Source organism: Trichosurus vulpecula, chromosome 5 (assembly GCF_011100635.1).
Source record: "Trichosurus vulpecula isolate mTriVul1 chromosome 5, mTriVul1.pri, whole genome shotgun sequence".
NCBI classification, from domain to species: domain Eukaryota; kingdom Metazoa; phylum Chordata; class Mammalia; order Diprotodontia; family Phalangeridae; genus Trichosurus; species Trichosurus vulpecula.
Genome location: NC_050577.1, coordinates 300,807,752 through 300,833,993, shown reverse-complemented (window position 1 = coordinate 300,833,993; position 26,242 = coordinate 300,807,752). Strand labels below are relative to the sequence as shown.

General features: G+C 50.9%; 1 protein-coding gene across 1 annotated transcript in view; it reads left to right on the top strand.

Annotated features, from left to right (window-relative positions):
* Window positions 1-23,513, top strand: part of ARFGAP3 (ADP ribosylation factor GTPase activating protein 3) — a 53,053-nt gene extending 29,540 nt beyond the window's left edge. Inside the window, exons 10-16 of the mRNA XM_036760241.1 lie at window positions 688-816; window positions 1,305-1,430; window positions 7,843-7,980; window positions 10,949-11,072; window positions 14,694-14,784; window positions 21,205-21,326; window positions 22,379-23,513. Coding sequence (XP_036616136.1) covers window positions 688-816; window positions 1,305-1,430; window positions 7,843-7,980; window positions 10,949-11,072; window positions 14,694-14,784; window positions 21,205-21,326; window positions 22,379-22,396 — 748 coding nt within the window. The 3' untranslated portion in view covers window positions 22,397-23,513. The remainder of the gene's footprint in view (window positions 1-687; window positions 817-1,304; window positions 1,431-7,842; window positions 7,981-10,948; window positions 11,073-14,693; window positions 14,785-21,204; window positions 21,327-22,378) is intronic.
* The last annotated feature ends 2,729 nt before the right edge of the window (window positions 23,514-26,242 follow it).

Here is a 26,242-nt window from a genome sequence, read left to right as displayed (position 1 = left end):
GGGCATGGCAAGACCATTTACTGTTAAGATCACTTCCTTTATTCCTACTCTGTATTTCTATTAGTAAATCACCCATTTTCGCCATTAAGAACAAACATGCAGAGCGGCGATAAAATTAAAATCTCAGGCCAAGTAAGAAATTGTGTTTTTTATAGTATCCGTTCATTCTACAAACATGCCTTAACTTCTCCCTGCGAGCCGAGTCCTGTGCAGTGTGTTAGGGGAGATAGAGAATTTGGGCAGGACACAGCCCATGATGCCTTGGGGTTCACAGCATCATGTTGGGGTTACACACGTGCTTTGCTCCACAGCTGTCCCCTCAGCTAGAGCTGCAGACCCGATGCCCCCGGGAGCATGGGCTCCCCCACAGGGAAGAGCAGGGGGGACACTCATGCCATTATCTCACATTGTGAGCGAAAGCCTGCCAAGGCCAGGTATCTCAATCAGTTCTGTGTTCTACCTACATTTTTGAGGGTAATCCTTTGCTGAATGAGAGCATGTGACATGCCAGGATCGGGGTGTGGGGGCCACAAGTGTTTGAGGGATGGAAACAGCTACCCTTGGCTTGGAGGGGCCCCAAATGGACTAGGCAAGAGTGTTGGAGTTCACACTTCATTTCATTTAGTCCGGATGGAGTTAATGATAAATTAACATAGTGATTGGGATGTGTGTGTGTGGTTTTTTTAGAGTGTCGTCATTACGATTGGCCTACAAGGATCTGGAAATTCAAATGAAGAGAGATGAGAAGATGAATTTTGGTGGCAAAAAGAAAATAGAATCTGAAAGACTTGGCATGGGGTTTGGGAACACCAGAAGGTACGTGAGCTGGAGCTTTTTCTCATTTAAAGGGATTTTAAATCTGTTTGGCTTTCTAATCCTGGTTGCCCTTAAATGTGGGGATTGGGTCTGGTTAATAAGTGGTTTTATTGACTGAATAATTTGATATGGCTGGAAAATACTCCACTCCCTTGGAGAAAAGCAAACTGAGTAATCCAGCTCAAAGGGTGGGTACAATGAGGCTGTTACCTCCTTGGTTTGAAATGTGATAGCTAGAAACCAAGGCGGGGGGCAGTTGGGAACACAGTGTACTTGTGAAAAGGATAAACCAATGTCAGAGGTCGACAGGCAGCTCCCCTGCCAGTGGTTGCATCTCTTAAATTTTCAGTCCAAAGTTATTTTCTTCAGCATTTTGCGTGTCTATCCCCTATAAACAGATTATTTGCTGCTAAAAGTAAAAATTAGTGTTTGAGTTGAGTAATGCCTTTTTGTGGCTGATTGTTAATGTGTTTGTTATTTTCTTTCAGTGGAATCTCCCACTCTGTGGTGTCAGACATGCAGACCATAGAACAGGAGACGCCCATTCTGGCCAAACCAAGGAAGAAATACAGCGATGACAAGGAGGATTCCTATTTTGCTTCAGCCAGTACAAGGTGACACATTAAAATCGCAATTGTGCAGGGCAATGAATCTGGACCCATTAACTGCATGAAAAAACCAATCATTTTTCCTTTGTCTTGGCCCTGTTAATGTGACCCTTCTGGAGTCCCTGGGCAGGCAGAGGGCCTGGCCCTTAGCTTTTGGGTTCAGGAATTTAATTTTTTCAGATTCCGCAGCTCATGGGAACCAATTTGAGCCAAACAAGTTCACAAGAGGTTGATTTATCAAACAAAATGACAGTTTATTCATTTATTGTGGTGGGTTGTGGCCCTAGGAATTAATGCAACATATCGTATTGAAGAGACCAAAATAGCTATTGGAAGCCTGTGTGGGAAGGAGGTAGAGAGTTGGGGCACAGATGGGGCCTCCTCAAGTGTTCCTTTTTTAATTTTGTGGTTAGAAATACATGCATCGATGCAAATTATAACCATCCTGCTGTGACTTGTACTGGTTTCTCTGATTATACATCCATATATATACAAAGATGTCTTTAGTTCTTCAGTGAGGACCATCCCATGGAGGCAGAAGGCTGGGGCTTCTTCCTGTTCTAACAGGAATGGGCCAGTCACCATGGCCAGCCCTTGGGCAGCGAGGCCACCAGACTTTTTTTTTTTTAATTTTTTTTTTATTGTAGTTTACAACACTTGGTTCTACATAATTTTGAGTTCCAGATTTTCTCCCTTCCCTCCCCACCTCCCTCCCCAAGACAGCATGGAATTCCATATAACTTCCATGTATAACTTCACATTGAATTAATTTACACACTAGTCAAGTTATGGAGAAGAATTGTGATAAATGAAATGAATCATGAGAAAGAAGGAACAGCACCAAAAAAAACCAACCCAAAAACAAAAACAAAAGAGAAGAAAAAAAGGCGAGCATGAAGTGTGCCTCAATCTGCATTCATACTTCATAGTTCTTTCTCTGGATGTAGATAGCATTCTCCATCGTGAGTCCAGTGCTTTGGAGTTGTCTTTGTACCTTGTGTTGCTGAGAAGAGCGAAGTCTGTCAGGGTTAGTCCTCACAGAATCCATATATCTGTGGTTGTGTATGATGTTCTCCTGGCTCTGCTCCGCTCACTCAGCATTATGTTGTGTAGGTGTCTCCAGGTTGTTATGAAGTCCGTATCATCCCCATTTCTTATGGCACAATAGTATTCCATTACCTTCATATACCACAGCTTGTTCAGCCATTCCCAATTGATGGGCATCCCTTTGATTTCCAATTTTTGGCTACCGCAAAAAGAGCCGCTGTAAATATTTTTGTACATATGGGTTCCTCTTCCCACTTGTGTGATCTCTTCCGGATAGAGGGCACCAGACTTTGCTGGGCCAGTCTTCCCACAGCAGATACAGACGCAGAGACACACACACAAATGTGTGTATACACACAGTCTGGCCAGCATAGGCCATCTTCCAAGAGTCATTGTCCTCATCTATCACATGAGGAGGAAAATATCTGCATTGCTGTCTCATGGGGTTTTGTAGGACCAAATGGGATGGTGGAGGGAAAGTGTTTCTCGAGCCTTAAAACCCTAGAGAAATGCCCCCTGTCATAGTGGAAAGGTTCACAGCAGGTGCAGCCTTCGAGAGGGGTGGGCTTCATGTGCTGAGCAGGAATTCAGGAGGCAGAGAGGGATGGTGTTCCAAGAATCGGAGCAGCCTGAGCCAAAGCCTGGGGGAGGGAGAGCTGGGCCCTCTCTGCTGAGAGCAGTGGCTGGGGGAAGGTAAGAGAGAAGTCGGGATCCCACATGGGAGGACCTGGAAAGCTCCAGAGGCAATTGTGAGCCAATGGAGGTGTTTTATGAGAGGAGTGAGAGGACCCACACATGCATGAGAAACGTTGGCCAGGCTTCATTAGGAGGGGCGGATGTGGTGGGAAGTGCTTGGTGGGGAGAGAGAGAGGTTTGAACCCTACCTCTGGCTTTGAGAGCTCTGGGGGACCCTGGGCAAGGCCTTCCACGTCCTTCTTTGTAAAGTAGGAGTAACATCTGTGCTACCTGCTTGTTCAGGTGGCTGTGAATGTTGAGAGAGAGAGAGAGAGAGAGAGAGAGAGAGAGAGAGAAGGAAAGAGACAGAGACAGAGGGAGAGTATCTGGCAGTGGCTGACATGCCCTCTACCTGTCAGCTCTTGTGGTTCTGAGAGCAGCTATGGAGGAGGGGAGCAGAGAAGCCCCCTGGCCCAGGGGCCAAAGGGAGCTTAGCCTCCAGTAACACCAACAGGCAGTGGCTTCCTTTTGGGTAGCACAGACTCATTGAGGCCATGGGGATTTTCTCCATATAGGTGTGGACATCACTTGTGGTTCCCCCTTTAGAAAGGTACCACTGTAAGGTAGGGGGAGCCCCCGTAGCTTGAGGGGGCATCACCCAGAAGCGTTTCCCCCCGGGGTCATGGTCTGCAGGGTCCTAACCGAGGTCCTTCTAGTCCATCACACCAAAGGCCTGGAGCATCTGCATCTGCACATCTCTGGAGAGCTCTGGTTGTGCTTCCCAGCTCCTTCCTCACTTGCTGCCGCATCACAGTATCTACTATTGGGAGGGACTTTGGAGGTGATTTCAGCCAACCCCCTTCAGGGTCCAGATGAGGAGACAAAGGAAAGCCCTGAGAGAAGTGATCCCTGTCACACTCAAACCTTCGGTCTCTGTGCCAGTGGCCTTTCCCCTCTCCTGTCTCTAATTCCGTATAATTCATTCTATTGTTGTTCATCCTTCCTTATCAAAGAGGACCAAGGACAACATGAGAGTGATCTCTGGACTTGGCAGAGCCACACAAAGTCCTGGAGTCATCGGAGGCCAATGGGAGGACAAAAGTCAAGACCACTGGTGATGGCTGGGATGCAGTGGATGACTTGGCCTTTCCAAATTAAGGTCTTTCCCAGGGCTGTTTATCTGAGGCCATTGCCCATTCAGTGACTAAAGGCCAGGGAAGAATGGAGACAAAAGGCATCACAAAAATGTCAGTTTGGGAGGGGAAGACCGTCAAAGTTTCTGTGCAGAACAGAAAACAATTACTATTTTCCCTCATTCTGAGCCATCTAAAGAATGAGCCGCAGAGGCTTGGGCTGGGGGCTGTTATTGGCCACTCAGTGAAAGCCAGAACAATTTGGATTTAAAGGCTGGTCAGGTAGTTCCCTTTGAAACACAATGCTCTGGTTCTGAGAGTTCACTGGACACCTTCAAAACCAGCATTGTTTTTTAAAAGCCTGTTTTTTTCAGAGCTATATTTCAAGAAATCATAAGCAAAAACTATGCAGACCAAAAAGTAAAGTGTCCAGGTTTTAGAAATATATCTAGCCTCCAAACCCCAAAATATAAGCAACCAAAAACAGTATTGCTTGTGTCTGAAAAAAAAAAAAACAGTATTGCTAGGGACAGAGTACACACATGTAAGGAAGGCTGTGGCCTCCCCAAGTGGAGAGAGGGCCCCATGTGGCGAGGGCAGCAGGACGTCCATGTTCAGCCTCATCTTCCTCCCCCTTCTCCAAGATGGCCTTTGTTTCCTGCTCAGAGCTTTTGTTCAGCACTGATTCTGGCGGGCTGCACGATCCCCCAGGTCTGCCGAGGTTCTTTCAGTCCATTCTATGTCATTCCTTTAAAAGAACCTGCACTGAATAGGCCCACTATTTGGGAAGGAAGGTGTTGGTGTGGACGGACTTTCAGCAAGCACGTGTGTCTGAGATGATTGCGGACATGACGGACAAGTGCAGGCAGAGTTGTATGTGTCAGTGTTTCTTCTCATCAGCTTGGTCATGTCACAAACCCCTGTGGCCAAGCGATTGGATTAACCACTGCATGTTTGGCCAGGCCTTTGGTGCCCTCTCTTCCTCCTTCAATCATTTCATTTTCAGTCATCCTTCCACAACATAATGAGGAGAGATCGTCCCAAAGACGCACTTCAGAATAGCCAGTGTTGCCTCATGGACAGCATCAGTGAGAGGAAATGGCAAGACTAAAGGAATGGTAACATTGTCAAGAAAACTGCAGATTTCACAGGATTTGGGAGTTTGAAGGGGCCTCAGCAGCTGTCTAGGGAATATCTCACGAATGGGCATCCAGCCTCTGCTTGAAGACCCCCCCAAAGGGAGCCCGTCAGCTCCCCAGCCACCAGCTTGTGCCACTTGGGACAGCTCTCTGGCTGAGGAAGCTTTTCTGGACCTCATGCTTCCAACCATCTCCTGAAGGCGCCAAAGGGAACAAGGCTGTTCCATCCATAGGACTGGCCTTCGCATACTGGCAGTCAGACAGCTCTCCCTGAATCTTCTCTTCTTTAGGCACAACACACCCCATTCTGGAAACGGATCCCAATATGTGGCGACCTGAAGGCCCTTCCCCATCCTGGTTACTCCCCTCTGGACTCCATGTTGTTGGTGCCTTCATACACTGAAGAGCCCAGAACTGAGCACAATCTTCCAGCTAAGGTCAGACCTCATGGGTGGAGGGTGGCCAGATTGTCACCTCCCTGTCCTTGGAATGCAGCCCAAGCCCACCTGCATCTGTGGGATGCCTCATCACAACTGCCGCCCCAGCTTGAGCTGGCCTTCCACTCAGACCCCCAGACTTTCTAAAGCATGGCCACTGTGTAACCGTGCCTCTTTCTCTTTGTATGAGTGAAGCTGATTTTAGCTTTCCTTTATCTGTGTTCCACAAATATGCCTCACTGACTTCCTCAGCTCATCACAAGACCCTCCTGTGGCCACGGGGAACCCCAGGGTCTAGGCCCTGAGCTGTGTCCTGGGTACCTGCTCTTCTAAAGCCTGGCCTGGACCACGCTGGGCAGTGCTGGGCTTTCCCGCCTTGTGCAGGAGGCTTAGTCATCAGCCCGGCTAGAATAGCATGAGCATGTCCTTTCTAAAGGCCACAGTTAATCAGAGACGCTCATTTACGGACTGAAGCTAGGGAACAGATGGTGTTTTTGTGGAGAGACTTCATTGTTGGGTCTTGCCAGCTGGACGTTGGAGAATGGCTTAGCATTAGCTGTCCATTGTCAGTGAGGAGCACGAGCTGTTTTCTGTTCTCCTTATCTGGAGGAAGGTCAGCAGCCCTGGTCGGGCTGGAAGGAGAGCCGGCTTCCTCGGCAGGTTCCCTAAATATTCTTAGAACAGCCCTCACTGCTTCCAGATTCTTCATTAGCCCATTAATACTGGAATATTATGAATTTTGGAAGGGCTTTTGGGCTGTTTCTGTTTGAAAAATTAGATCGTCACCCTATCCCTGTGATTCTCAGAAAACAAACAATCAGATTATTTGTGGCACACAAAGACATGAAAGGGGACCCTTCTGCTGACTCTCTCCGTGTTGGTGCTGCTCCAGATGCCATGTGTTGCTTCTCTGTCTGCAGCAGATGTGGCGTAATTGGCTCCTTTGTGTTGTCTAGAACCAGACAGACAGTCCCAGTCTCCGAGCAACCTTTCTGAGTGGCTGCAGGGGGAGAGGGGGCACATAACTCCCCGGAGTGTTTGAGGAGGGATCAGGGACCAAATGTTGGGTGATAAAACCCAGTGAAAATGGTCGCACGGCTTATATCAAGGGAGCAGGTGGCTGCAGTCAAAGGCTCCAATCCGGAGCTGCTGGTCAATGGTTGGGGCATGGGCTATCGGCCTGCATAGATCTTGGCTTAGGAGCTTGGAGGGCAAGAGTAACCAAAATGGCCACGACCCTGGGAAGGAGGAAGGGGCCATCATTGTCCCTGTTTTACAGAGAGGAGGTGAAGTGACTTTGCTAGGGTCACACACCTAGGAGGTGTGTGAGACCAGGTTTGAAGTCCCAGGCCCAGATGAGCCGTCTCTCCTCTGCTGTGCTGGTTGGTGCCGCATATGTATTTCACTGGCATCCTCCTTCACATCCCTGTGAAGTAAGCAATGCGCAAGTATCCCCGTTCCACCTTGACAGGTGAGGGAGCCACATCCCAGTGTTACCCAGCTGGTCAGGAGTGGTAGCGGGGCTTTGGGCCTAGGGTTCATCTGATCACGTGTAAGCTGGGAGAGCCCTTAGCACAGGTCACTTCCTCCTGGGGGCTGGGCAGCATCCAGGAAGAGGCTCGATCAAGTTGGGCCTTAGAGGATGGGTGGGGTGGTGGTAGTGGTGGAGGGTCTGCAGGCGCAGGGAAGGCTAGAGCCCAAGGATACACGAAGGCAGTGGGGGGACGGGGAGTGCTCCTGGCAAGCAGCAGTTTGATTGTGGAGCTGCCAGGTGGTGTCATCATGGGGGTTAATTAGGCTGGTGACTGTGACACCAGGGGACTGAGAAGTCACAAGCCGATTCCAGAGCATGGGGAGGGTCTGCTGAGGAGAGCTGGTGGCAGTTGTGGCCATCGCAGATGCTCAAGGAAGGCTGCTGCTGCCCCTGCCCCCCCCCCCCCAGCCATGGGGTCACTAAACTCATCCTCTCTTTGTGTCTTTCCCGCAGGTACTTTGAGGACCCTGCCGACATGAGGAGCAGCCCTGTCGCTAAATGGGACGACAGCTCAGACACCTTTTGGAGGAACGAGCCCATCAGAGAGACAGAGACCATTCTGAGCTCAAAAGGCATGAGCTATGTGGACAGGTACTCCTCTCGAATCTGGGCCCCACTTCGAGGTGGGCCGGCCCAGGGGCTGTTCTCTCTTCCATGTTAGGCTCTGGTGGTTCTACAACTTCCCATGACCCAATCCCCTCATTCATCGCCTTTCTCTCATCCTCGTCCTCATGACCAGCTGCTGCCTGTGTAAAGCTTTTTCTCTTACAGTCTTTTAATGGGCTTCTTCCGGCAACCCAGGTAGGGAGGATGAATATTATCTATAATTTATGGATGACAAAGTTCCAAGAGAGGTGACTTGTCCAGGACCACACAGCCATGCCATGGTGGGTGTCGTGTGCTCACAGCCAGATCCGGCCACCCAGCCGCCTCCATGAGGGTCATCTTGACATCATATTAGATCAGCTGTGGGGTAATTAATCCCATAGCAAGAAGGGGCCGTCTATTGCCTGGCTGCTGTACTCGTCCTGTGCCAAGGATAGTTCAGGATAGCAAGGGGCCCCCGTAAGCCCCACAGTACTCCCAGGTGTGGTCCCAACCAGATGCTAGGGTATTGGTGTATTCACAGGAAAAGCAAGATCTTGATGTGGCTCTCCAGGTTGATCTGTGTGTGGCCCTTAGAGATCCTTCTGCATGACTCAGCAGCCCCCATTTGGATGTGGGTTTGACAGCCCTGCTTTAACTACCTTCTTGAGCCACTCCTCATCAGAAGCCTGCTGCCAGCCGTCTGCCAGTCATGCCCACCGTGCACTTTCCCATCCTCTTGGGTTGTGAATTCCCTGCTAGGATTGGCCATGCCAAGCCCTGTGCTCAGAAGGCCAAGAGCCAGATTGAGCCACCAGGGCAGAAGGTAGATGTTGATGATGTGGTATTGGTGGCACCAGCCCCACCCCGGGTTCCCCAGAACCCTTGGCAGCTTTATGGGGTCACAAGGCTGGAGTCCCAAGGGGCCTTGCAGGCCCTCTCGTCCACACTCCTTAGTTAGTGGGTGAGTGGGCAGGGTACCCACACAGGCAACCTGTGGCCAAGACCATGCTTGGATCCTCGTCCTTTGGCTCCTGACCTGGCGGCCTTTCACCATCATAATACAGTTCCTCTTTCCTCCCATTCTGGGTCCAGCTCTCTGCCCACTTGCCCTGGCATGCTTTCTCAGGAAGCCAGCTGGTTCTTCAGCCCTCCTGCCCAGCACACTCAGTGTGGCCGGATTCTCATCCTCATCTGTGCCCTTTCTGTCTCCCTCTCTTGTTTTTAGGCTTCCTTGGGTATCACCTCTTCCAGGAAGCCTTCCTTGCTGCCTCCAGCTCCTCTACGAGCCTTAGGTTTGGAGGCTCCTCTGATGGATGGAAGAGGGAGCAGAATCTTCCCATCAGCGTCAGGAAGGGAGTGTGGCTGACATGGCTGAGACATTGGCGAGGACCCAGCAGATGCCTGGGACTTGGGGTTCTTGGGTCTTCCTATAATAACAGCCACACATCTGCTGTTTTCTTTTCGAAACTTTCCCATCTGTCAAGCTTACTGGGCCAGACCTCAGACCTGTTGACCTCAGAGTATATGCAGTGACCCTGGGCATGAAGGAAAGGCAGGGAAACTGGGGCACAAAATAGAGGAAGTTGAGGACTTTTCCTCATTTCCCAAAATTGCTGAACATAACATCAGCATCTTTGAGACTGAGTCAGAAGGGCTCGGGCCTCCAGGCCCCCAGGAGGTGCCCCTACCTCCAGGCCTCCAGGGTCCCCTGCTTCCAGGCCACCCCCCCCCCCAGGGGCCCTTGCCAACAGGCCACCAGGCCTCCAGGCACAGGCCTGGGAATCACTCTATTCATTCTGAGAAGGGGACTTTCCATTTCAGGCCCCTTTTGTTCCTTTTGTCTTGAGGCTTCTTGGGAAATGACCTGTAGAGAAATTGATCGCCTCTGCCCAACAGTGAAAAGAGAAAAACAGTTTAGCAAAACCAGTTCCTAGATAGGCCCTGCCTCAGGATGTACTCAGCGTTCTGCCCTTGACCTGTCCTCCTGTCTCTTGACGTTCATCGCCTGGGACCTGGGACCACTCCCTTCCCAGCAGCTGCTTTCGTGGATACTGTTTGTTGTCTCCGTTCTCTTAGGGGCAGCTAGGGAGCACAGTGGTTAAAGCACCGGGCCCAGAGTCAGGAAGGCTCCGAGTTCAAATGTGGCTCAGATTTACTAGCTGAGTGGCCCTGGAACAGTCACTTAAAAAGGGGATAATAAGAGCCCCTCCCTTGCAGGGCTTTTGTGAGGATCCAATGAGGTCCTATTTGTGAAGTGCTCTGAACAGTGCCAGCTGTTGTCATCATCAGTATCACCATCGTCTTTGTCCTTCTTTCTCTGTCCATCAGTCAGGTTGTCCAGGCTTTCCTGGGTTTCTCTGAGTTTCTCACAGTGTGGTGCTCTAACGCTCCATTGTATTCACATAGCACAGTACTTCAGTCTGTCTGTCTGCCCACCCCAATCATGGCAGCCCCTGGGCTTCCCTAGCTTTGCTCCGACCAGGAGGGTGGCCACAGGCTGCCCCTTCTATATACTTCAGTGGAAAGAGAGGGGACCTTGACAGCAGCCGCCCTCAGAGTAGCAGAGTACTGGCAGCCAGGGAGGGCACATCGGGTACATGGGACATTTCTGGCCCTGCCTCCCCGTCTTGGGTGGCCCACCCTCCCCCGTCAGGCACTTTGTTCTCACTGACTGAATGGAGGGGCTGAATTTCACCCCTCAGCAGAGGAGCCATGACCGGAAGGATGACGGTCTAAGAAGATGCCAAGGGGCCTTTAAAGACCGTAGTTTCTGCTAAGGTGCTAAGGTAGTTTCCGCTAAAGTTGTGTGCCTGCGGGGGTGGTTCTTCAGAATGAATGTTCCTGTTTTCTGCTCTCTCTTCAAATGCAAATACGAATTTCGATGTTATCAATGGAATAACATTTGCTTTACCTTCAACTAAGTCAATTTTGGCTGAAATTCATCTTGAAACCAATTTAATTGTGATTGTAGACCGACTTCACGTCGCAAGCCTGATTACGAACCAGCTGGAAATACAGATGAGGCACAAAAAAAATTTGGCAACGTCAAAGCCATTTCTTCGGACATGTATTTTGGAAGACAAGACCAAGCTGATGTAAGTATTAAGGTGGCTTCTGTGGCAGGAGGGGAGGCACAGAGGGGAACACTCTGCCTTAGCCTGGCACCTCCTCCGGCCATCCCAACCCTGAGCCCTCCCACCGCTGCTCCCGCCACACTCAGGGACCCCGGGGTTCTGCTCAGACCTTCATCACTTGGATTGTCCTCTTACTACGTCTGTCTTCTCTACCCAACCAGACTGTGATCTCTGGAGGCCAAGGCAGGGACCATGCCGTACCTTTTCTTGGGTCTCTGGTGGCACCCAGGCTTGTGCTATGCTCCTAGGAGTCATTCCCTAGCACCATGTTGGATGAACACCGGGTAGCTCTGGCCTTGGTGCTGAATGGGAAACCAAGCCAGGGCGAAACAAAGCTGTGTGTGTGAGACAGCATGTCAGAGCCTGAGAGAACCTTAGCCAGAATCAAGCTGTTGCAGGCTCTCAGATCTGAGTGCCAGGTGTGACCCAGGACGCTCAGAAGAGGAGGTCCTTGTGTCATGGAGCCCCTGGGCAGGCAGTCTGGGGAAGCCCATAGACTCCGTCTGAGAATCACATTTTCAAATGCATAAAATAAAACACATAGCCTCACAAAGGAACCAATTGTACAGTTAATTGAATGTATCTGTTTGTAAAGACAAATTCATAGACCTTGATCTAGATGAAGCCCACACTTTACAAGGAAGCAGGCAGGGATCTCTGAGTCAGCACTGAGTGATCCCTGGGGCCTTCTGGCTCTGAAGTCCTGCTCTTGTCATGCTAGAGGAGACCACAGAGACTGTAAACATAATTCCATTCAGTAAATATTTCTTTTTTCTTACTAATATTTGATTTGTCCCTAATTACATGTAAAAATCATTTTTAACATTCTTTTGAAAAATTCTTAAGTTCCATATTCTCTCCTCACCTCCCCACCCTGCACAAGGCAAGCAGTTTGAACATATTTCTTAACAGAATTAACAGCATAACTAACGTAATGCTGTGGAATAAAACACAGGCCAAATAAACCTGAGTAAGACGACGAAAAAGCGTTCTTGATTTGCGTTCAGCCCTGTGGGTAGCATTTTTTATCCTAAATCCTTGGGAATTCTCTTGGATCATTATATTGCTGAGAATATCTGTCATTCACAGTTGATCATCATAGAATATTGCTGTGAGTATAGAAAATGATCTCCTGGTTCTGCTCCCTTTGCTTTGCATGAGTTCGTGGAAGTCTTTCTAGGTTTTGAGGGCATCCTGCTCGTCATTTCTTAGAGCACAGTAGTACTCCATCACAGTCACACACCACAGCTTGTGTGGCCATTCCCCAGTTGATGGGCATCTCCTTAATTTCCACTTCTTTCTTACCACTAAAAGAGCTGCTAGAAATAGTATTCCTGGAAGTTTTCATTTTGGAATCTTTTTCAGGAGGTGATAGGTGGATTCTTTCCATTTCTATTTTACCCTCTGGTTCTAGAATGTTTTCCTTGGTAATTTCATGAAACATGATGTCTAGACTTTCAGGTAGTCCAGTAATTCTTAAATAATCTCTCCTGGATCCATTTTCCAGACCAGTTGCTTTTCCAGTGAGACAGTTCACATTTTCTATATTTTCATTCTTTTGATTTTGTTTTGTTTTTTGATTTCTCATGAAATCATTCACTTCCGCTTGCCCAGTTCTGCTTTCTAAGGCTTTCTTTCATCAGTGAGCTTTTGTATATCTTTCTGTTTGGCGCATTCTCCTTTTCAAGGTGTCCTTTGCTTCACTGGATTTTTGTGCCTCTTTTTCAGGCAGCATTTCTTAAGGAGCTGCTCAGTGTAAGAAGAGAGAGCTGGGTGTGGGGTTGGCCGGGCCCTTTCTGCTCATTTCCTTTCAAATGTCAGCGGCTTCTCAAGGGACAGAGGGAAGCTTCACAAAACACCTTTGTCATCTTCTCCACTCAAATAAAGCACAGAGCAGGGGGATGGGGGATGGGGCCCTCTCATTTTAGAGGGGTGAGGGGGAACCTGCATGAAGTGACCAACTGGAATTTGAACCCAGGTCTTCTGACCCAGCACTGTTCCATTTGAGCGCAGGGCCTCTCATAACTCCTTTTTTTCCCCCAATTTTTAGCCCAGAGACTTTTAAAGGCATTTTTTTCTGTTCTAAACTCTCTTCCCTCCCCGACTGAGAAGATTGACAAAACCTATTACAAATCTGTATGGTCGTGCAAAACAAATTTCTGCATTAGCCATGTCCAAAAAAGAAAGAAAGAGAAGAAAATATGCTTCCTTCTGCCCTGAGTTCATCAGTTCTCTTTAGGGAGCGGACTTCATCTTGGGTCCTTTGGAATTGTCTCGGATCATTGCATCCATCAGAGCTGCCAAGTCTTTCACGTACATCACCATATGTCACACATCAGCAATCGGTACTGCTGTTACTGTGGACAGTGTTCTCCTGGTCCTTCTCACTTCACTTTACATCAGTTCATATGCGTCATCTCAGGTTTTTCTGAAGCCACGCTCCTCGTTGTTTCTTACAGCACAATGGTATTACATCCCAACTGTAGGCCACAATTTGTTCTCCAATCAGCAGGCGTGCCCTCAGTTTCCAGTTCTTTGTCCCCTCAAAAAGAGCGGCTATAAATATTTTGGCACAAATAGGTCCTTTTCCTTTGATCTCTTTGGGGTACAGACCAGTGGTCTGTACAGTGTACAGACTAGTGGTATTGCTGGGTCAAAGGGTTGCAGAGGTTTTATTTAGCCCTTTGGGCATAGATCCATATTACGCTCCAGAATAGTTGGATTAGTTCACAATTCCACCAACAATGCATCAGTGTGCCTATTTGTCAATTTAGCCAATCTGATGCATGTAGCAGCTCTTAGTTGTTTTAGTTTATAGTCATCTAATTATTAGTGATATAAAGCAGTTTTCATATGGCTGTTGATAGCTTTGATTTCTTCCGCTAAAAACTGCCTCTTCATGTCCTTTGACTTTTTCAGTTGAGGAGTGGTTCTTATTTTTGTAAATTTGGCTCCATTCCCTATATGTCTTAGAAATGAGAGGTACTTCAGAGAGACTAACTGCAGAGAGAGACCCCCCCCCCCATTTCCTACTTTTCTCATTTAAGCTGCATTGAGTTTGTTAGTGAAAAAACTAAAAAATTTTTATAATCAGAATATAATCCATCTTGTGTCTTGGGTATCTCTCTTTGTCTGGTTTGGTCTCTCCTCCATATGTCAACTTCTGACAAACTTGGCTCACGGAGATCTCAGCCGTTTGTGTTTGTGCGTGTCTGTGACTTTGTCGGTGCAGGAGATTCCAAGCATGCAGATTCTCTCTACGTCTTACCCAGATGCCCGGGGCAATAAGCATTTGTTAAGTGCCTACCATGTGCCAGGGGCTGTTGAGAGCCTTGCCCAGGGCACATGGCCAGGTTTGTCCTAGGCAGGATGCAAAGCCAGTCTGCTGGGCCCCAGGCACGGCTCTACACACTGGGCCACTCGATCCTTCTGTCTCATGAATGAAGCATACAGAGGCACAGGTGGGGGGCCATTTGTGTTCAAGGTGAGGACTTTTGGCCCCGCTTTTAACGTGATAAAGTGGGAACACAAGGAATCTTCCAGGAATGTCAGCTCCTGACCTGCCGTGTTTTCTCATTCCAGTATGAGACCAGGGCTCGGCTAGAGAGGCTCTCGGGAAGCTCCTCCATAAGCTCGGCTGACTTGTTTGATGATCAGAGGAAACAGTCTTCAGGTAAGGCCAGGCCTCAGGGCTGGGAGGGTGGCAGGTGAGAGCGGGGAGAGGCCACTCAAAGATGACCTCCAGGTCTCCATGTCCTGTTGTTCCTCGGGGGTGGGCATGGGCACTCCGTGTGTCCATGGAGTCCAAGGGAATCTAGGACCAAGGGATGTGAAACGGCCGCCCCAGATCACCCGTTCTGACATGGCCATGGGAGAGGGAAATCAATGAGCTTGAAGTAGTGATTCCTCTGTCATCAAGCATGACTTAACTGACACATCCTTGCCCTAAGGAAGCTTATTGTCTAACAGAAGAGACAACGTGTTGTGAATAAAGAGAGAGTAAAAATAAATGCAAGGTACCATGGGGACGGAGGGCACCAAGAACCAGGCTTCAGAAAGGGCATCCCCAAGAAAGGGCTGCTAGAAGTGTGTCTTGCAGGAAATAAGCAATTCTGAGAGCTCAGCGAGGAGAGAAGGCATCAAAGGCATGGACACAGCCCTTGCAAAGGTCTGGGGGCAGGAGATGGAGAAGCAGCAAGAAGCCAGATTTGGCTGAGCTGGAGGGTGCATGTGTGTGGAGGGAAGTATTGTCTAATAAAGGAAGAAGAGCAGGTGGGAGCCAGCCTGGGAGGGGCTGCAGTAGCCGGACAGAGGAGGCGGTGAGGCTGTGATTCAGCCTCAAGAAGAGACTGAGGCATTTACCAAACTGAAGAGTGAGATGGGAAATCACTTGGGAAGCCATGCAGAAGCCACATCAGAGAAGGGAGAGGCCCGGCCAGGAGACTGTAACAAGTGAGGGCCTGCACTGAGGTGGTGGCCACGTAACCAGAGCCAAGAGAGGTGCATTTGTGGAGACTCGGTGATGGAATGGGTGTGAGGGATGAGGAAGGACACCCTGCTGCAAAGCCGGGGGCCTGGGAAGGTGGTGCCCTTGACAGGAATGGGGAGATTTGGGAGAGGAGCATATTGGGGGTGGGGGGTCGTTGTCAGGGTCCAGAGCTGCCAAGGGGTCGTGGGGGCAAGGGGGCTGTAAAGACCACTGGGTTTGTCAGTCCTGAGGCCCCTGGAGAGCAGCCAGATTGCAAAGGCCTAAGGAGCCAGTGAGAGGAGACGAAGCGTGGACAGCAAGTGTAGACAGTTTTTCCTAGGGGTTTGGCTCAGAACCACAGCGTGAGGGCATGGCAGGGCTGCAGTGACTCTCCCTGGCATTATTCTAGGTCCATTCTGGTCTCAACAGCAGTGTTGAAATAACTGAGAAGGGTCACTTGAAGTAGATCGTCCAGCACCCTGTGGCTTCTTAGCAGCCCTGTTTCCAGTCAGCTCTGGGCCCTGGGCCCACAGGCCCTGTCTGCATGTGCAGACCTCAGGGGCCGTGGCTGTTCCAGCCTTTCCAGAATCTTCCCTTCGCAAAAGGTGCCAGAGCTGGGCCTTCTCCAGCTTCCTGGACAAGTCCTTCTGACCCTCTGCCTGTGTCCCTGGATCCCTAGGAGGGCTTATGGACATTTCTCCCCTAGGTGTCAGGCTGCAGGAACTTTGTGGTCTCCTGACTCATGTCCTTGGGAAGAGCCATCCCCCTGCCTCACAACTCTCTCCCCTCTGACCTAGGATCTGTGTCCTTTTGCTTTGCCTTTTGTCATGGGTGTCCTGTCCGTATTGATGGAAGAAGCTGCCCTGGCCTAGGTCTTACATCTTCTCAGAGCAGGGAGCTTTCTCTGGGGCTACCCACCCCTCAGCTCTCAGGCCCTAGAGAGCTTCTGTCCCTCTTGGCCACCCTAGGGAGTGGCTTGCTGAGATCCAGGATCACAGGAGGAGAAAAGTACTTGGGGTGTACTCAGGATATGCACATGAGGGGTGTCCAGTCCAGTAAGGGTCAGACCTGGAGCTGTAGCCTTCGGGTGCCTCGCCAACTTCAGTGCTTTGAAGTCAGACTTGAAGGAGAGGGAAGGGACAGAAAGGAAGGCACTGCCCACAGGAAGGAGAAGCTGCCCACGCATCTGGAGCCAGCTGGCACCCAGAGCCTGTGCTCAGGAGGAAGGAGGTGGGGTTGTTTGTATGAGACAGGACAAGAAGTCCGGGTGACTGACAAGTGACCATTCCCCCGCTCTGATGCTGGGCTTTCATAAGAGCCCCACCTTCCGGGGCGGGGGGGGGGGGGGGCCCATGCTCTTGCCCCACCCTTGTAGAAGCTGCCAGTCCCCGTCTGCCATGCACCAAGGAAGAGCTGGTGCCAGCTGCTGAGCCAGATGGACCTGGCCTCCTTCTAGATGCAGCCTGGCCCCAGCCTCTTGTTAGCCCAGCACAAGCTGTCTGGACAATCTGTAGGGCATGACCGCAGACCTGAGGAATAGGAGGCAGGAGGGTTGCCCCTCATTGGGCATCACCAACTGCTTGCTGGTGCATCTTTTCCTGATGTCCCTGGAGGTATCTTGGCCTTGAGCACAGAGAACCGGCCTAAGACCAGCTCACCACCCCTCTTTGGACAGGGGCCATTCTGGCCCTGGGCTCACGGCCTGCCGGAACCTCAGTCCTGGCTTACAAAATGGGTGCCCTAAGAACACAATCACCCTGGTTGGTGGTGGTGATTACTGTGCTGCTCACCGGGTAATCTTGCTGAGAAGCAGGGCCTGGGGCAGGCCAGTGTAGCTTCTGAAGTGCCGGTGCTGGCCACACTAAAGTCCGACTGCCACATCACAGCTCGGCCCCCCCAGATCCCCTTCCAAACTGGACCTTCATATTGCTGGCCAGGGCAGCTCCTCAGGAGCAGAGGTCCCTGGGAGCTGTCATAGGGCTAAGCTGGGGCACCACAGGCCCCTCAGCTCCCCCATAGCAGGTCCCCTTAGATGCTAGCAGAGGCCCCCATCTCGAGCGAGCTGTGACTGCAGCCATGTCGATGACAACATCCCCGATGCCCTTAGGTCGGCCTTTGAAGGGTGGTTTGGCCAAAAGCTAGGGCAGGTGGTAAGCAAGGGACCACTTGGCTGTCTTTGTCTTAACTCTCCTGATGCTGGAGAACCTAATCCTGGGAGACCACTCCTGGGTGAAAATAAGCATGGCGCCAACTTTGGCCCATTTTACAGATAGAGCCATTGAGGCCCCCCCAAGGTACAGAGCTCAGCCAAGGGCCTATGGCTGTTTCATTCTGGCTTTTTAAAGCCCTATACTATGCGTGTTGTTATATCACCACAGAAAAGTCCTGGGGGTATCTGGGAAAGAAAGGGTGGAGCTTGGAGTCTGGAGCACTGGGGTGAAGCCCCCTTACTTGGCCCCTGCCTCCCCTGCCCAGGCCTGTCTCCTTCAGAGTCCCCAAGGTCTCCCAGCCTTCTTAGGGAGTATCAGCAGGTGTAAGCTCCTGTCCCACCAGGCTCCGTGCTGGACTCCAAGAATAAAAAACCAAACATTCCCTGTCCTTGGGGAACAAGACGATATAGCCATGAACAAGTCCTGTACAAAATCATTACAGGGAGGGAAGGGTGAGGGGGGCATGCAGCCTCCTTTGCCCTGGAGCTGAGCCTTGAAGGAAACCAGGGATTCTAGGAGAAAGAGGTGAGGAGGAAGTATATCCTAGGCAGACAGTATATCCTAGGGAGACAGCCTAGGCAAAGGCACGGAGGTGGGAGATGAGGGTTGTATGTGAGGAATCACAGGGCCTCTTTGACAAAACCATATTGTTCCAAAGGGGCCATGATGTATAATGAGACTGGAAAGACAGCGTTGGAGCTGGATGTAAACCCAAAAGTGCTCAGCATGGATCTCAGCCATTGCAGGGATCACAGAAAGTACTTTTGTGAGGTCTCTGTGAAGCGCTTCCCCTCCAAACTCATTTGATCTTTAGGTCCAGCCGGAAGGGGCCCAGAAGTTGGATCTCCTCTTCTTTCTGGTAAGGAGACTGAGGCCCAGCAGAGATGATGTGGCCGCTTAAGCTGTGAATGCCCAGAGGTCACTGAATGGTACAGCTGAGGTTCAGACCCGGGCCAAGACTGGCCCTGGGTGTCTGCAGAGATGGCCCAGCCCACCCTTTATGCCCAAGGCCATGAGGAGAGCTGGGCAAGATCATCCACTGACCCCTGCTAGCCTTTGGTCCAGACACTGACCTCTGGGAAATAGCCCCGCTAGGCTCTTGGTGCACCTGGTGGCCAGCAGGATTTGAGCTCATTAGACCCTCACCCTCAGAAAATGTTTCCTGAGAGAAGGCCCCTTTCTCAGTCTCGGTTCATCCAATGATTGTGCCCAAGCAGCGTCTTCTCTGGTCAGTAAGTCCTGCTGGCCTTGACTTGGCCGGTAGCCACTAAGGTCAGGAGATACGGATTTGTCAACATTGCCTCTTACTGCAGCTCAGAGGTTGAAGAGGGTGCAGTTGGCTTGGCCTCCCGTGCTTGTTGTGAAGGCTGCGGGGGAGGGGGAGGAGTCCTCGGAGCATCCTCAGACACGAGGCCTAGCTCTGAGGGGCCCACGCTACCTCCTCATTGCAGCTGGACATACTTATTCATCTACACCGGCATCACCTGATCCCTTCTGGTCTAAAGTTTGGGGGTAGGGCTCGGTCCCTTGTCATGCGTGCACATTTAATTTCATTTGTGTGTGTGGTTCTTGCTGTCCTGCTGATGGTTGTTTTATCTTTTTACAAATTTCAGCAAGAGTTCTATTTAGCAGGATTAATGAGGCCAACCCCCAGGGCACGAGGACTCGAGTCACAGATGGGGCTCCTTGATTAGCCCAGATGGGGGTGTGGGGAGTCCTGGGAGCTCCGACTGCCACCTGGTGAGCTGCCCTTGCTCCACCCAAGGGCATGATGTCAGCCGGGCACACAGCAGAGGCAGTGTCAGGCCCCATCTCTCTGGGGTGCCGACCGGCCTGTATGGCCGGCCCAGCGGCCATCACGCCCCCACCTGCTCTCCCTCATATTAAGTGGCTCAGTGACACCGGGCCTCCCTCAGGAGGCCCCCTGGCCTCATCAGCCCCCCTTTCTTCCCATTAGTACATACGTTCCATGGGGGGAAGGGCCCTTATCTTTGCATCCCCAGACTGAGAACAGAGCCTGGCACACAGGAGCATTTGGGGAGTCGCCAGATATGAGGGTGGGCCCTTCTTGGGCCCTGTGCTCTTCTCTGCAGCCTGAGCAAGCACGTCTTCTGGGCCACTTCCTCAGTGGCCTCATGCCACCCGGGCATTGCCAACGTAGACTTAATTACATAAACTGGAATTTCATTGATTTTAGCAAGTTGGTTTCTGGGGACACCTGTTGCCAAGAAGCATTTTTTATATCATTTGGTCCCATTGGTCTCATGGGCTCAGAAAGCTAAGATGTCCTGACTTGTCTGTTTTCCAGTGTAGTGGGAACTGCTGGACTCTTGTTTAATGCCCAGCGCTGTACTGGGTGCCCAGGGGCATGGCAGGGGTGGTCTGGGCCCCGGGCACCACCAGCTCCATCCAAGCACCTGCTAGGGGCTGAGAATAAGGGAATGAAAAATAAAGCTTCCTGCCCTCAGGGAGCTTATGTTTTACCCCATCTTCCAGGTCATGAATGTGAGGTCTGGGGTGTTCTTAGAGGGGCCCAGGCAGAGCAGGCCAGCTTGATCAGTGATTAAGAACTGGGGGAGGGGGAGGGGCATGATCGGACTGAATGAGGACACAGCAGGAGAAGAAGGAAGAGAGGGCAGCTTCGGGAAAATTCCAAGGCTGCAGAGAGAGAGATCGAGAAGGATCAGGACTTAGAAAGGCCCTAAGAGACTCTTGGTGTCTGAAGAGAGGCCTTCAGGTTTGTGCAGCATTCCCAGGAAAGACAAAGGGCGTTGGGCACCTGACAAGTAACCCAGAGTGAAATCACTGAGCCTGGCCCCAGCCGCCGCGTCCCTTGTGTCCTGCCTGGCCAGTGGCTGCCATGACCAACCAACCAGCAGCCCCTGACCACCTCGAAGGACACAGGGCGCTGTCCTGGATTTTGCCATCACCCAGGAGCAAAGCAAGAAAACCGTCAGATTTCCCCTAGAAAAACATTCTGGCCCAGCCTGGCCAGTTTTCGTCCTCAAGGCCCACCTGTCAGTTACTCCAGCAGATGCAAGCCCTTTGACAGGCTTCCAGGGCTTAGAAAGGGTAGGGATCCCTGGGCCCACCCACCCTGAGCTCTCACCCACACTCATGCAGGGACCCAGATTCCTGTAAACAGTTTGGGAGCCTCACACTCCCAGGTAGCCTTGAAGAGCCCTTCCAATGTTGTGGGGGAAGCATGAGTTCGAGTTGGCGAAGGCAGGCCAATAGGTACACACTGCCCTGGTCTCTCCTTCCTCGGGCAGCAGTCGAAGGGCTGACAGGCACCAGAGCATCACCTGAGGGGCTCTAAGGACAGATGAATGAGCTGAACTGAGGCAGCCTGGACCACCCACACTGGCTCCTCCTGGACCATGGGCAATGATGCAGGTTTTCCTTCTTCCCCCAGGAAACTACAACCTTAGCAACGTCTTGCCAAACGCCCCAGACATAACGCAGTTCAAACAAGGAGTGAGATCGGTGGCAGGGAAGCTCTCTGTACTGGCCAACGGAGTCATGACATCCATTCAGGTCAGTGGGATGATCTAGGGCTCCCTCCCCCTTCTCATCATTACAGGCAATTCCCGGGGGGGGGGGGGGTCCTGCTCAGCCCTGCCCACCGTAGGGCTTCTGGGACCTACCTGTGGCATCTGGTTACTGGATGGTGGACCTGGTGTTGCTGGGAGCCAAAATCAGATGACTTGCTTGTGACCACAAATCACAGATGTGGCAGATCCCAAAGTCCCTGAGGGCCCTCAGAGGCCAGAGCAGCATTGCCCGATTTTGAAGAGTTAGGAAGAACAGTGGGAGGAGGGGCTTATTAATGGTTCTTTGAGAAGAAGGCAGAGCTTGTGTGAGAGATGCAGGCCACTTTCCACCCTCCTCCGGGGCAGGCCGAGGACCTGGGTTCAAATCCCTCTTAAGAGCTCAGTCTCACCCTCTGTGCGCTGGGCGAGTTGGACTCTGCACCCCCTCTCATGTCCTCTCCAGCCCCACATCTGTTGTGGAGAAGCCTTCAAACAAGAGAGGCTCCTCCTCTGCCCTTGAGCCTGCTGGGCTTTGGACCATTGTCTGTGTCCTGGGGATGTCACTGTGACCTCTTGGGGCCAGTGCTTGGAGCTGGAGGCCCCTGGGCACCTTCCCAGAATTTGCTTTCAATGGAAGGAAATGCTCAGTCTCTGGCAGGGTGAGCTAAGCTGCCTTTCCTTGCTCTCATCCAAGTTCACAGACCCCCAGAAGTGTGTCCACAGATCCCTCGTTAAGGACCCGTCATAGACAGATGTCCCAGGTGTCTGTGTCAGGGGGTGACGTGAAGCCGGGAGCTGAGGCTCTGGATGGCTCTGGCCTCTGATGTGTGACCATGGCTACGTCCCTTCAGCTCCTGAGGCCCCTCCATCTGTAAAATGGGGATGCAGGTCCCGGTCACCCTCAGCACCTAGTGTTGGGAGGAGCGGAGCAGGAAATCAGGGACAGCCGCCAGTCTCATGCCAGTGTTGAGCCCTGGGGGGAGGCAGCTGTGGCAGGCCCCTCTGGGTGGACACCTGGCAAGGAGGCCCGCTGGTCACTGCCCTGTTCCTTTTCAGGACCGCTACGGCTCCTGATCACAGCCTGTGATGGCACATGGCGCCTGGCTGTGCTGCCTTTGGTGTTCCCAGCTGTCACACCACGAGTCCAGCCACCTTTCTGTCGAGCAGGGAGCTTTCGGATGGTTCACTTCCTTTTGGAGAAATTCTTTTTCTTGCTGTAGTAGAAGCTTTTGAGTAATTTCTGTTAATTTATGGCACATGTTGATTCCTTACCCCAGCCCATGCTCCTAGGGGGCCTGCACAGGCAGCCTGGCTTTCCTTTCTATGTCTGGCCACACTTCCCATCACAGCCATGGGCTCGAGAGAGTGGCCAAAGGGAGGGCCCGGCATCCCCTCTGCCCCTCTTTCCCTCATCTCCCAAATCTCCCTTCTCTGAGGAGGGGCTTTCAGAGCTGCTGACCTGATGCTTACAGCAGTCTAGACATGGAAAATGCCCCATGCAAACACTTCCTTCAAAGGGACCATTGTCAACCAAAGCTGAAGCTCCCCAAACTATTCTAGGCACATTCCTAAGTTCCTGCATCTCTGTTCGTTAAAAGTGATGGGAGAGTTGTACTGAAAACGGTATTTCCCTTTTAAAATTGTTAACTTTGTATGAAATACAAGATTTTTTTAAATTTGCCAATGAGTGCATTAAATAAATCTAAGCTTTCACGTAGCTTCAGGAATGAATTAATCTTGCTGCTTGGAGGGCGGGGTCTCCAAGGTTCTGGAGAGATGCAGGCTGAGAATTCGGGGTCTGCTTTCGCAAGGCGATACAGTATACAGAATGGAAAGGGAAAAAATTGGGTACGCACACATGCAAACATATACACACACATGCACATACATGTTTGTACACACACACAGCTTTACACATGATCTCTACCAGCACCTGGCAAGGATACCAGATGTGACAGTGAAGGGTTTTGTTGCTATTTTCACCTAAATCTTGGGTTTCAGCAAATCACAGAATGCCTCCAAATGAAGAAAAACCAATGGGCTGGTTGTGTTTTAGACACAGAGAAAACACAGGCGAGAAATTTGGCAAACCGGAAAATTAGTACCAACTGAATGTTGAATGAATCTTTTCCATAAGATGCTAAAATCTCAAATTTGTAAACTTCTCAAGCTAATAAATAGTTGCAGTAGATTGTGTGGCCTGTGTTTTGGATGTGGAGCGTTCCCAGAGAACCCTGGGACTGTGCTGGGGGTATGCCTTCGGTTATTGGTTCATCTGCACGGAGGTGGATGGATCCTGTGCCTTTAGAGACAGGCAGGACCCAGCTGCTGATCGGTCTTTGCTCATGGTGAGTGGAGCCTCTTGACGCAGGACCCTGTTGGTCGGTGGCAGGTGAGGCTCTGGGGTGTGACTCAGCTGGGTAACAATGGACAAGTGGTCTCCATTTCTTCATCTGCGAAATGGGAACGATCTTCCTGGCCAGGAGCTCCCCAAGGGGATGGTAAAGAAAGTGGCCCAGGAAGAGGAGCGCTTATGTTGATGACTTTTGCAGCCAGCTAGTATGACCTTAGGTCAGGTTTAAAATTCCCCCCAAGCACTGACTAAGTAAGTGCCTGCTTTGTGCCAGGGACTGCTGACCACTGGGCGTACAAAGACAAAAATAAGGTCGTTCCTGCCCTCAAGGAGCCCCTAGGATCCTAGGTCTGAGCCAGGAGGGACTTGGAATAGGTCCCTGAGCTGACCCCTTCCTATGATGGAGGGAGGAGCCGAGGCCCAGAGCAGCCGGTGAGCATTGGAGGGGGCCCTCCTAATGCCTAACCTGGTACTCTGTCTGCTACACTGCGCTCCCTTGGACGTGTTAATGCAGATGAAGAAATGTAGGACGAGGAGGGATCCTCCAAGGCCATCTTATCTAAGGCTCCCTAGAGCCCGGGCTTCACCTTGCACTCAGAACCTTGGCCTTCTCAGGCCCCTCTTTATAAAATTGCATCCTCTTCTCAGTCATGCCCAAACTCTTCCATTTTCCTATTGAGGTGGATTGAAAAGGCACCAGCTCGATCCCCAGGACCACCTCCAGCTTAGGCCCCCCACAGCATCAGAAGTGGCCAGAGAGGCTGCTGGCCAGCAGAACTTGGGCCCACCCCATCTGGGACTGAGCCCAGCTTGGCCAGGAATGAGTGCTGGGAGCCCTGGCCTTCCCACCCCTACCTCCTCCTTTGAAGAGAAATCTAGCTTCCAAGCAATGAAGCGCAATGTGGTAGAGGAAGCCTCGGACTGAAGGTTCAGTTCCGGGATGTCTCTTTTGCCCTTCAGGCCCCAGCTTCCTCCTCTGTTTGGAAAGGGAGGTTGGAGTAAATGACCCTAGATTCCCCTGCAGCTCGAACATGGTGTTGGGGGGGTTGGCTCCTAGATCCAATCCAAATTTGAGTTCTCTTCTAATGGCATCCCTCATTGACATTGTATAAGAATTGGCTATGACCCTTTGAAATCTGCAGGGATGCCTCTCTCGTCCTTGGCCCAGGTGGGACAAGTCTGGGAGCATTGAGAACTTTACCCCTTGCCACGGAGAGGGAGGCTGCAGCTGGAGCCCCAGGTTCTCAGAGTTACTGCCCACCTTATCACTAGAGATCTCCAAGCTAAGATGTATGTTTGGGAAATTGGACCCCCGGGGACCTGTGTTGGGTGACTAAAAGCTCCAAGATTGTGGTGCTGTTGATGGAATCCTAATAAAGCTGCCGCCAGCCCCCATATTCTAACCTCCTTCTGGGCCCCACTGAACAGCAGGCATGTCCTGATTTAACCACTCACTCTGGCTTTAACCACACCACAGCTCCCACTGAACAGCTGGCCCATTGCCCCCTCCCCCATATCATAACTTCCTCATCGATGCCTCTCTGCCCGCCAGAACAACAGGTGTGCCCATGTGATGGAATGCTAGCCAATGCCCCCAGACCCTTTCCTCATATTTCCCCCAGAAACAATAGGTGTGTCTGTCGGTGCACTCAGCCACAACCAAATCCATCTAATCTCTGGCAGGACCGAAATAGCCAGCCAATCAGAAAGCAGCAGCAGCAGGATGTGGACCCCAAAACAATAGAAAGGACTTCCCTAAGTAGGCACCTGCTCGGAAGTAGCAAAAGCTGCCTTTTAGGTGAACTTTTGACACAGAGAGACTAATTATAATATCATTCTCATACATAAATGCCCCCCATTTGGGGTTTTTCTGTTTGCACCGTGGGTAAGCACATGCAGTTTTACCAAGGCTGGAACACCTCCCCCATCACCTAACCCCTTGACAAACCCTCCTGCCTTTTTAATATTTATAATTTCTACTGTGTAATCAGCATCATTACACTATAAAATTGCCTGTCTTGTCTTACCAAGTTGCCAGTCCCTCTTGGCATTCAGGCCGCTGGAGAGCGTAATCCTCACTAAACACTTTTGCTTGGATTGGAGGTGGTCTGAATCTGAATTGTTTGAGACAGTCATCACAACACACCATGAACCTGCAGCACCATGACCTCGGAGGCCTTTTGTGGGTCCTATCCAGGACCACCTTGGGCATCATCCTGGTGAAACCTGTGGGACTCCTCAGAATCACATTTTGAAGTAAATAAAGTATATGAGATTACAAAGGAAACCGATTGTGCTGAAATGCACTTATCAAAAAAAATTTTAGAAAACAAACAAGTTCTCAGACCCCAGGTTTAGAACCCTTCCTCTACCAGTCCAAGAATTTCTTCTACAAAATTCCCAACAGAAGATTTATCTGAACTGATGCAGAGCAAGTGAGCAAAACCAGGAGAACCATGCATACAATAACCACCACATAGAAGGGTCAGACAGCCAACTGTGAAAAACTTAGAAATTCTCATCAATGTAGTGACTGACCACAATTCCATAGAGCCAGTGACAAAGGC